This window comes from Neolamprologus brichardi, chromosome 10 (genome assembly GCF_056152115.1).
Source record: "Neolamprologus brichardi isolate AB-2024 chromosome 10, ASM5615211v1, whole genome shotgun sequence".
Classification (NCBI taxonomy): domain Eukaryota; kingdom Metazoa; phylum Chordata; class Actinopteri; order Cichliformes; family Cichlidae; genus Neolamprologus; species Neolamprologus brichardi.
In genome coordinates, this window is record NC_142113.1 from 12063070 (window position 1) to 12075309 (window position 12240).

At 44.5% G+C, this 12240-nt stretch overlaps 1 protein-coding gene across 1 annotated transcript; it reads right to left on the reverse strand.

Moving 5' to 3' along the window:
- Window positions 1–8398: 8398 nt before the first annotated feature.
- LOC148100855 (uncharacterized) lies at window positions 8399–11811 on the reverse strand. The gene is made up of 5 exons (XM_087846960.1): window positions 11565–11811; window positions 10556–10854; window positions 8948–9517; window positions 8668–8791; window positions 8399–8601 (listed from the first exon to the last, which is right to left on the reverse strand). Exons 1-5 carry the CDS (start codon window positions 11809–11811, stop codon window positions 8399–8401), a joined length of 1443 nt encoding a protein of 480 aa, XP_087703086.1.
- Window positions 11812–12240: the final 429 nt, after the last annotated feature.

The window sequence follows — 12240 nt, forward strand, 5'->3', positions numbered from 1 at the left end:
ACAAGCATTCGAAAGCATTTAAGATTATAGATTCAACTCAACAGTTTAGAGTGGTTATAACTGCACCTGTAGTAAAGGCTAATTGGGTACCAATATGTTTAAACATCTAAATACAATATCAATACTGCAAACTGTATTATTAATGCAATGGTAATGATGATGATGATTAACAATAGCAGTAAAATAATTTCTAATCCCTCACATTCCCTCTCTTGGTGACCCTCAAAGAGGGTCACCACACTTATTTGTGTCATTGCTCTGACCCTCTCTAGCAGTCTTGTGGCTCAGCCAATCAGACAACAACCTCATGCCATCTAGGTGGTCCAGTAATAAACGTCAGCTCCCCCTTAAGAACAGTCCATGCATGAGATTAGGTTTTTCTGGGTCCCTCTCTTGTGGTCCGTCAGGTCTCGGGCCTCCAGGATCCTCACCTCCTGTGGTAGCTGAGATCTCCTGCAAAGGAACAAAACACCTTTTCCTACCCCTCCCTAACTTATCATGTTCATCAATTGTTCTCTTTATTCAAACTTGGTTCAACCTATTATGTCTGGGACTCTTTAATCAAAAGCATGATCCTAATTATCTTTTGACTTATTAACTATTATTTATACATATTCTTCAACGTTACTCATCTCAGTAATCATCATTTTAACACTCTTAAAGCACTGCTTTCACGTCCCTGCATATGTTTCCTGTTGCTCGCTCTATTCTCCCTTTTCTGATCATCAACATCCTGTACACAGAACTGTCGCTGCTGCAAGTGCCTCCACTCTACCCTAAAAGTTACCTTTCACAATAGATCACAAGAAAATCATTATAAGCGCCTATTCCACTAAAAGATCAAAAAGAAAACAACCATTTTAATCAATTAAGTTTAAGCATATAAGCAATTACTCATGCGTAAATTTCATCAGAGCTAAACGCTGCCTAGAAACAACTCCTGTGTGTTAACACTGACTTCATTTTAAAACTCACATTTCCTGTGTCATAACCTGTTGTTGATATAGCATCTTTATTTCATTTTGCTCCTCTATAAACTAGAGTTAACCTATACAGTGGCCCCCTTTTGTTAATGGCCCAAATTATATCAACAAGTTTCTCCTCTTTCAGCCAGATTCAGTTATAAGCTAAATGAATTTCAGGTTTATGGATTCTATGTGTTTGTAAGCATGTGCGCCCTCTATGCTCCAAGCCTCTTTTCACAATAAATTGCCTGGACATTCGCACCAAACAAAGCTTTTGACCTTCATTAATAGACTGAGCCACAACTCTTTAATAAGCACCAAAATGCAATGTGTAAAAATCATTTCTACGTATAAGCTCTCTCCTCTATCCTAAAAATAAATCTATGTAATATGTGTAAGCCCATTATAACCACTTCTTCTAGAAATCAAAAGAAATCAAACATTTTCTACTCCTACAATCTTCACTAGTTTCCCCATATCTTTTATTCCCACAATTTCCCTTAAAGTTTTGTACACAGCTTCTTATAAACACTGGCATTTTATCTTCTAAGCAGGATTCAGTTCACTTTAATCCTTTAACCTTAACATAAAAATAACAATTTCTGCTTCAGTTTTAGCATATCTAGATTATCAAAAACCCCAAAAGTTATAAAATGATCCTAAAACCTATTTCAAATTAAACCTTAAATTCCCCCTTTTTTGACACATCACATGTGTCAAACTAAAAATGCTTCACCCAAGCTTAGGAAATTAAAAGTTAGTCATCCCAACTTTGGTCCATTCACACAAATTCACTCACATGCATTCACACCAGGTTTTTGCTGATAGTGGAGACTCTCGCGCAAATAATCAGATTCTCCAATCACAGCAAAATGAGCTCATTCATTTGTCTTATTTCGTTTTTAAGAAAATAGTTCTTTATGCTTTTGGATTGGATTGAATCGCTACAATCCTTTTAGACAGGGACTTACGACCTGATTAGGTCCCCACAGGTAGCCTTCTCCTCAGCCAGTTGTAATCTGGAAAGCCCACCTTATATTTGTTCTCCCGAGAATTTGTCAGCGCTGTTATTCACTGTTGCAGGCCTGCTTAGAACAAAAATGAGAAAAAGAGAGCTGATTATTAGCTCCTCAAAACACAAAACAAAATCACCTGACAGGTTTTCTCTAAGTGCACTGTTACAAAAATAATGGGCCCAATTCTAGACATGTCCATGTTTTATAAAACTCCCTCTATTAAAAATAAAAAACAAACACAACCCAAACCTAACTGACAGAAACAACCCATCACTACAACAACAACCTCAAAAATCTTAAACACAAAAGTTTTGCCACAAAAGTGTCCTGACACTCCCAGGTCAACTGACATAATTTCACCTCCTCAATACGCCGAAAATCTTGTTAGAACCACACAATTTGCACACAACAATCGCCCCCTTTATGCACTGTAACATACTTAGATTCAGCATAAGATATAAACCCAGTACAACAAAACCCCTTACAACAAAACCTGTTACTTTACCATTATATTTCACCAAGTAATCCTCCTCAGTCACTGCTCTGCTTCCTCAATTGAAAACCTCAGTCACACAGACACACACACACAGGAAGCTTCTCCGTCACCACTCATTCCAGCTAATTTGCATACCGAGTCATATCTCAAGAAGTTGCCGTAACAAGAGAAATACATGTTTAAACATTACCACATTATTGAATTACTTTCATTTTCCTTCTATACTAATCACTTGCTTTGATCAATCAGTACAAGAGCACTCCTAAGTCACCCTTATAAAAACTACTTTAATCACTTTTTTTTTTCCATAACTCACTCCCTCTGTCATATAGCTTCCTTGAGTTATTCCTCATCTTCAAGCTCCAAGTGTATTTTATCAAACATTCACACCATTTTAACACTCGTACAAGCAGCAAGCTGATTTTCATTGCGTATGTTTGTGTTCTTAGCCAGGTTCAATCAATGTCTATGCATTAATCTTCATGAGCTTGTCCTTGTAAGGTTAATGCATTTTCTGCTTGTGTATGTGATTTTGCATATGTTGCTTTTAGCAGTGTTTCAGACTCCTTCACAATTCTCCACTTAAGCAGTCAGTTTTCTCTTCCCCAAATTTGCTAACCCAAATTTTAATTTCCCACCTGAAATAACAGCATTCCTTGTCCTCAGCCATAGGTCAGAGCTTGCTTGTGAGGTTCAGGGACACATGGCGCTGTGAACAATTCAACCAGAAACTTGCCTTAACATGTCCAGTGATGTTAACCTATAACTTTCTTCTGACCGCTGCATGTGGAAAATTGATCCAGGTCTGCTTTGCCCCTGAAAATAACACAACTGAGACATTTTCATTATTATCATGAGTACTTAAACGACCCGTTTCTCTCTCTCTCTGGTCAGAAATACCAACTTATGTCATGTATGTAAGCATGTTCTTCATTGCATTTTATGTATTCATGTTCATGTGCAGTGAGTGTAAGCTGTTTCTTCATTGCATTTCATGTTATATGATCATGTTAATCAAGTGTAAGCTGCTTCTTCATTGCATATGTAGGTTATAATCAGGTTTAATTCATGCATCTTTTCACTGAGTTCTGCATTCAAACTATCTCACTTCTGATTCTTTCCAAAAATAATTTCACATGTAACAATTTGTGTATGTGTGTTTTCTATTTTCTGTTTACCTCTTTGTTGTGATCTGGGGGACATCTCTAAACCATCATGAGTTCAGGCTTCAATTTCAACCCGATTATACCCTGTATTCTCGCAGTCGAACCCGTCTGGGCTTCACCTCTCACTGGTCTCCGTCCTTCTCTTCACAGTGTCCTGTGTTGTCTTGAAATCTCCAACTTTAGTCCCAAGTCAACTGTTTGCTGCTTCTCTGTTTCTTCTCCGTTGATCTTTTCAGTATTTTCCTTTTAGGTTAAGTCACAGCCTGGCAAAATATCACATTCAGTGCCTTCAGACAGTCATGTCACACTGCTCTTACCAGCCTGCAGTTCACCGTGCCACGTTACCACGTTTCATCACGTGGTTTCTGCTTCTCTGTTGCTACTTTCAGTCGTCTCTTTCAAGATTGCTCCAAGCATGGCAAATCTGAAAATCAGTGTCCAGTGCTTTCCCACAGTTCTTTATCCCACTGTTCAACTGCCCAGCCTGTAATTCACAGTACATGTTGCATCACGTGCTTTTCTTACATGCTGCTGCTGGTGTCGTCAGTGTGGTTTCAGTTGCACTGTCTTTTGCCTGCTGTTAATTCTTCAAGTCCACGATGTTCTGTCGGGAGATTAACTGTCCTTTGAGCTTCTTCTCAGGATGGGGACAAAGTGAGAGGTTGTTATGGAAACTCTAAAATAAAGCTGCAACCACCAGGTGAGTTTGTCTTTAAAGTGAGGTTTATTGTAATAAAACACTGCAGTGGAGAAAACCGTTCAGGTCAAACACCAACCCGTTTTTCTGAGGAAGGACACCGCCCTGAACAATTTTATACCTTTCCAAACACTCTCAAACAAAGAACATTCCACAACGTATCATATATCACTATACCCTCAGTCCAACTCATCCTTGACCCCCCCCCCCACTCCAAGGAAAGTTACGACCATCCGTCACCTCCCTAAAACCAGGATGGCTGTAGACCTTCAACTTTATAACAGGGCCCCTACCTAAACATTCACATCCCTCGATAAGCAGAGGGAGTCTCACTATCTTTTAATGTCTTTCATACAATGGTCTCACTGTGTGTGTGGAGCATAAGGCCCCTCTGTAGTGAACATGCATACAACTAAGTGAAAATATGAAATTATTATAACTAATGTGACATGATTACATACGTGATTAATACAACATGGAAGAAAAAGAAATCTGCTAGTACAATCCCACCCTTTTGTGATTAACAACCCCATAAAATCACATTAGACAAAACACATGGAGATTTCTTTCAAGCCCCTGTACATATCATCAACATCATTGCACACTCAAAGAGTTTTCACAATGTGCATCATTCCACAGAGTCAGGAAGAGGAGAAGGAAAACAAAAAAACAAACCTAGAACAGAACAAAACAAACACACAGAGCACCTTTATCCTTTAATTCTCATCCCCACCCTCACTGTCTTCATCACTATTCCTATCTTCAACCCGCAGCAGGGGCAACTGATATCTAAGGGACTCTTCTTCTCTTATCAGTGCAGTTACAATCAACCTGTTCACAAGGGTGCGGAGGCACGGGATGAAACAACAGCCACAACATGTAAGTATGGCAACAAATGTGGCTATGGACATCAACAAAGACACCACTATAGCCTTATACTTACCAAAATGGTTACTGAACCAGTCATCCAAGGGATTGTTTATGCCAGAATCCTCTGCCATTTTGGTGGACAGCGTTCTCAACCCTTGCAGTGCCCTGGTTACAGAGCCGTCTGGAGCTGTATTATTAGGGATAAAAGTACAACACAGAGGACCCACCATAGCACAAACACCCCCCCTCTCAGCCAAAAGCATGTCCAGGGCCACCCTATTCTGCCAGGCCATTAAGGAAGTGGCGGCCAGCTGTTCAGATAGGCCTGCCACTGCGTCCCGTGTCAAATTAGCCAGTCGCTGAACATTGTAATGAACATAGTTTATCCTGTCCACATTCTTATTTGGGGTTATCCAAAGAAATATTGATTCAAACCTTGCCGCGACCTGGTTGGCCAATTTATACTCATCAGGAACACCCCTAGGGACACCTATAGCATCTATGTAAGGGAGTTTCTAGTTAAATCAAAATCTTCTGTCGTGGCTCTACGGGTCCTTCCCCCATGGATCTCTGCAATAGCATGAGATCCTGCTAACACTATAGGAAGGGCCAACCTCACAACAGTACAAGTTCCTGACCAGCCACTGGGGAGAGTGTCTCTCAGGGTTTTGTCTCCACACCACCAGAACAGGTCAGCACGAGCAACATTAAGACTACTCATATTTGCCCATTCAGTGACATCTATAACTTTATCACACCATGAATCACTCAGAATACCCATGGGGGTAACACTTACCCTCCTTAAGCAGGTGTAGTTTCCAGCTCTTGGAGAAAACACGGGGGGAATGACACCCTTCTTAACTACAGGGAAAAGGGTACCCAATGTGACACAATCAAGATCCACCCTTTCCTTCATGTGAAGCTGTAACATGCAGTCAAACCCCTGCCTGTCTGTGAACAGGCAGGGGTCGGCACTGTGAACAGTGTGGGGCATGCTGTGGAGCAGGCTACACAGTCTGTCATGTCATTGGACTTGGCTGTGTATGTTATCCAATCCAGCCAAATGTTCTTATCTATATACCCTGTTTCTACCTGTATCACATCCTCAGGTGAGGATATGTTTACATACCTCACAAGTGGGTCCCTTGAAGCCTCATAGGCCAAATTTGTGACGGCTGTCTTCCCCTCCCGTGGAACTGTAGTGTTGCTATCTGGAATGTACTCCCCACCGACACTCCCCACCCTATCATGGAGAACTATCTTAATTAGCCCCATTCTGTCTTTGCCTGCCTGATCTACCCCGACCATCATGTAAAACGAGTCTTCAGAGTGATTGTAACATCGTCCTGGAAGAGTGACAGGCCAGGGATTTTGCATCAGGCCATTTATAGTCAACAACAAGGGGTTAGCTATTATCCCAATTCCAGCCTGGCCTCTCTTCAACGAGAAAAATGCTGCAATGTCCCTCATATTGCTTACCTTATCTAGGCCCCAATAATATGGTCGTGAGTGTGACCACACGTCGTCCCACACCACCTTCGGTCCCCGTATTCGGCCCGTCCCTTCGGGAGCCTGCACAAATATACATCATACCATCTCCACCTGGCAACCCCTCCCTTGCAGTTTATTACATCACACAAATCAAAACTGAAGGCTTGAATAGTTGATTTCACATAATGCAGTTCAATGCTTCCCCCATATTCAATGAAACATCTGTCCCTCTGCTCGTGAGTCTTTCTCCCTACTGCAGGGACATCCCTGGGTCTCAGTGTTCCCCGGCACATTGTTGCAGATAGAGGGTAGACTGCCCCCTACCTGGATGAGCTGCGGGGATTATTCTGCCCCGTTTGTTTTATCTAGCTGTCTTTCCTGCGTTTCAAGTGGTTTTCCTGTGAATAGCTTACAATGACTGGCGTGTATCCACGTGGCTCTCTCTGCAACCTTCACTGCCGTTTGTGTGATCAGCAGGACTTGGAACGGGCCCAGCCAGCGTCTTGCCTTCCAGTGCTTCCTCCTGAAGTCTTTTACCAGCAACCAGTCTCCTGGGTTGAAGGGGTGCAGGGGTCCCTCTGCTGGCTTGGGCAGGGTTGCCTTCACCGTCTGGTGGATCTGTGAGAGAGTCTTGGAGAGATTTTGACAATACACAATCATTTCACTGCTACACAATTCAGTGGACATGCCTGCCCACTTTGGGGGTTCTGCCCCCATTCTCGCAGGGCGTCCATACAGCACCTCATAAGGGCTGAGATATGTTGGAGGTCTGGCCCGCATGCGCATGTGCATTAACACAAGGGGAAGTGCTTTTGGCCATGAGAGGCCAGTCTCTTCACAGCACTTTGCCAGTTTTGTTTTCAAAGAGCCATTCACTCTTTCCACAGCACCTCCAGATTGTGGGTGATATGCACAATGTGTTTGCAACCTAAACCCCAATCGCCCGCTAATTTCTTTTAGCGCCTGATTTACAAAATGAGTGCCATTGTCACTAGTGATTTTCCCTGGGATGCCCCATCTGGGAATGATTTCTGACAGGAGAGCTTTTGCCACAGCACTTCCATCTGCATGCTTGGTGGGGAACACTTCCACCCACTTGGAAAACATGTCCACTACCACTAAACAACACTTTTTCCCCTCTGCTGGTGTTAATTCAATGAAATCCATCATAAGATGGTCAAAAGGCATGTCAGGTGGAGGGTGTGCTGCAGTGTCTACATGTGCTGGACGTCACACATTATTGGTTGCGCAAATTAGACACTTTTTGCAATATTTTTCAGCTGCTGCAGTAAAGCCTTTTGTAAACCACAGTGCTGTTACAGCCTGTAGCATCCCTCCTTTGGACACATGGTCCAACCCGTGTGCCCACTTAAGAAACCAAGGGAAAAAATGCTTAGGCAGGCATGGGCGACCATCAGAAAAACGCCAGGCAGATTGCATCAGTGCACAGCCAGATTTGCGCCAGAGATCTTTCTCTGTCTGAGAGGCAAATGACTGCACAGCAGAACGGTCAGTGAGGTCAGGTGTGGGCAAAGAAGCTAACACAAGTTGAAAAACCGCCCCCCCCAAGGCAGCGGCCTTAGCAGCTGCATCAGCAGCAGCATTGCCTTGAGAGACAGAGTCAGTATTACCTGTATGTGCAGCACACTTCACCAAAGCAGTGCGAGCAGGTAGGAGGATGGCTTCCAGCAGTGCTGCTACCTGGTCTGCATTGAGGATGGCTTCCCATCAGATTTCAGAAACTTCCTGTGTCTCCACAGGGCACCAAAGTCATGCACCACGCCAAACGCATAGCGAGAATCAGTGTAGATGGTGACAGAGCGACCCTTCGCCAATTTACAGGCTTCCGTCAATGCCACAAGTTCTGCGGTCTGCGCTGAGAAATACTTGGGCAATGAGCCTGAAATGAGAATGTCATGATCAGAACACACAGCAAAACCCACACGATTTGTTCCCCCTGAATCACGTGAGGAGGAGCCGTCCACATACAACACCATATCAGAGTTGTCAAGAGGAACATCTAGCAAATCAACACGGGGCGTGCAGGTTTCAGCCAGCACGGCAATACAGCTGTGTGGCTCACCATCCTCCTGTGTAGGGAGGAGAGTGGCAGGGTTCAGTGTTGTGCAGCGCTTCACTATAATGTTAGGCATATCAAGCAACATAGAAGAATACCTAAGCCAACGAGCTGCAGACAGGTGTGAAGTTCTTTGTTCCAACAAAATAACAGAAACAGCATGGGGTACCTGTACTGTCAAAGGAGAATATCCAACAATGTCGCGGGAGGCCAGTACAGCCTTTTCACACGCTGCAACCGCGCGCAGACATCCAGGAAGGCCTGCAGCCACTGGGTCGAGTTTAGACGAATAATAAGCGACGGGACGAAGCAAGCCACCATGTTGCTGTAAAAGAACAGAAGACATGAAACCATTTTTCTCGTCCACCATCTGAATGTATGGCTTGGATGCGTCTGGAAGGGCCAAAACAGGTGCTGTTTGTAGCAACTCCTTAAATGACACAAAAGCCAACTCAGCCTCCGGTGTCCAAGAAATGTAGTCATGTGCAGACAGGTTCTTACCATGTATGAGTGCAGCCAGCGGAGCTTCCACAGAAGAATAGTGTGGAATAAAATTTCGACAGTATGATGTGGTCCCCAGGAACGACATCATCTGTTTTTTGGTGCGAGGCTTTGGAATATTTGTGACTGCCTCCACCCTTTTAGAAGGGATCTGGCGGGAGTTGTGAGAAATCACATGTCCCAAAAATGTGACCTGCTCCCTGCAGAGCTGTAGTTTGGATTTGCTGGCTTTATGACTCTTGTGATACAGATGTTTCAACAAGGAAAGAGAATCTGCTCTGCACTGTTCTTGTGTGGGTGCACACAACAACAAATCATCCACGTACTGCAACAACACTGTGCCCTGGGAAAGAACCAAATCTGACAAAGAATCCCTAAATGCTGCATTATAAACTGTAGGGGACTCACAATAACCTTGACACAGACGGGTGAAAGTGTAAGGCTTTCCCTGAAACTCGAAAGCAAACCAGAATTGACTATCTGCATGAACTGGAACGGAAAAGAATGCATTAGACAAATCAACAACAGTGAAACACATAGCATCTGAAGGGATCTGAGACAAAATGGTATGAGGATTTGGAACTACAGGGGCTCTGGGGACCACAGCTTTATTTACAGCCTGTAAATCTTGCACAAAACGCCACTCCACAGGTTCATTCGCCCCCCTAATTTTTTTCACAGGGAACAATGGGGTGCGAACTGGAGAAGTGGGGCACGGAACAATCACTCCTGCTTTTAACAAAGCTTCAAAAACAGGAGTGATCCCCTCCACAGCTTCCCGTTTCAGAGGGTATTGTTTTTGACATGGCCGAAAAGAGGACCTTGGAGTTATTACCACAGGCTCACAGTCTTTAATCAATCCTACATCATACTTAGATGAGGCCCACAGGCCGTCAGGCACCTCTGTGAGCAGTGGGTGTGTAAAGTCTGCATAAGATGCTGCTTGAACAAAACACTGTGAAATAGTTGTGTCTATGAGCTCAACTGAGCGGACACAGTGGACCGTGCACGGCATTGTTTTCTTGTAAGCCTCCAATTTTGGGGAATATAGCACTGTGGAGTCCTTTGTGGCCTGCCAATCGCGAGCGCTGTTGCACCAGTGCACAAAAAATCCCACATCTTCCCACTGGCAATCATGAGCTTTTGCCAGGGAAATGTGTGGGGCGGATGCATCCATAACAAACACTTTCTGTTGCTCTTCAGAAAGGGTAATCGCAAGCGCAGCAAATGTGGAGCTCCAAAACAGACATTTTACATTTAACTTATCATTCTTCACCCAGTACCATGTTTCCTCATATCTGTCATCAGGCCCCTGTGGGGAGAAATACGACGTGCAATGCAGGTCTGCAGCAGCCATAAAACAATGCTCTGGAGACATGCAAAGCTTTGCCGCCTGCACAAAGTGCTCAGCCACCGGCCCACCTCCCAGCTTCCACTCATAAGCAAACGCTGGGATGGTGGGGCTGTATTTCACCATTGTGTGGTCACAATCTGCTTGCAGGATTGTGATACCTTCTGGTTTCGAGATCAAATTTATGTTTAATTTACACATGAGATCTCTGGCCAGCAGGTTAACTGGACACAGATCAGACCATAAAAATGCATGTTTAAATTTCAACCCCTGCTCATCAATACAGGACAGGGGTTTGGTGAAACTCTCCCTCTGAACGGTTCCTGATGCAGATATGGAATGTGTGTATCTCCCTCCCAATGCTGGTTTGCATGTGAGGGAAAACAGAATGTGTTGCCCCGGAGTCAACTAGAAACTGGACTTCTTGACCACCAACTGACATTTTATAGGTGGGAAATGATTTATAAGACTCATTAGAAAGACTCATGAAATGTACATAAGTTCCCTCGGGTGACGGGCAAACTTTCTCCAAATGGGCAATAGCTTGGTGTATTAATGTGTGTGTAGGCAAAGCATTCTTCATTGCATTAGCGTGTGTGTGTGTGCGTGTTACTTCCCTGTGTTAAAGGCGATGTGGGCAAATCACAGGCTGCAACCTCGTCTGGAGTCCCATCCTCCCTTACTCAATCCGCCCCGGACCGGCGCTGGTTTTCCTCTCCCCTGTCAGCCCTTCGGGGTTGTTGCTCCGGACACTCATTCTTCCAATGTCCCTTTTTTCCACAAAAGTAGCAGTGTTCACGGTCTCCCTCCGGTATCCACCCGCGGCTGGCTTTCCCCCTGCCCCGTCCTCTGACCTTTCCCCTTCCTCTGGGGCGCGTGCTCTCTCTTGCCACAGCATTATACAGCGTCAGTGCCGCATTATGCAAATCAGTACCTTGCTTCTCTTCCTTCGCAGTTTTCTTTGCGTCCAGCCGCTTCTGGGCATGACGTGCATGACGGCGCAATTCAGCCAACCTTGGCTCATCCTCACCTCCAACATACGATCGCTTCACCTCAGCTGCTACATCAGGTCTCAGTCCTTTGAAAATATGTCCGCAGAGGTGGCTCTCGTAAGGATCAGCTTCTGCCCCGTCCATGTCCCGGGGTTTAACCATGCCACTATTAGCTTCGAAAGTGGTCATAAGGCGATGAATGAAGTCGTCCACTGACTCATCTTAATGTTGTTTGCAGGTGTTTATTTTCACCATGTCCACTTTGTCAGGAAAAGCTTGTCGCAAAGCCTCATTCAAATTAGCTATGGCATCCCGATAGTCCCGGTTTGCATCGTCTGTCCACACCAGATGTGTAATCCGGAGATCAGGCGCTGGCAGACTTTGAGAAATCTTCTGGAGGTCCGCGGGCTTCATCTTCACTGCAACTGCCCTGCGGATCTCCGCGCCCGTGGGTCTGTATTCCTGGCAAAAAATGAGCAACTGCTCACCAAACCTTGCACCGGGTCTGGCAGGAGAGACGTAGCCTCTTTCACATCCGAAGCTGTCCATGGTCTGTGTACCAAAATAGGCCCTGCTGGCCCCGACACTTCGACCATTGGCATTTGTGGGGTGGTTTGT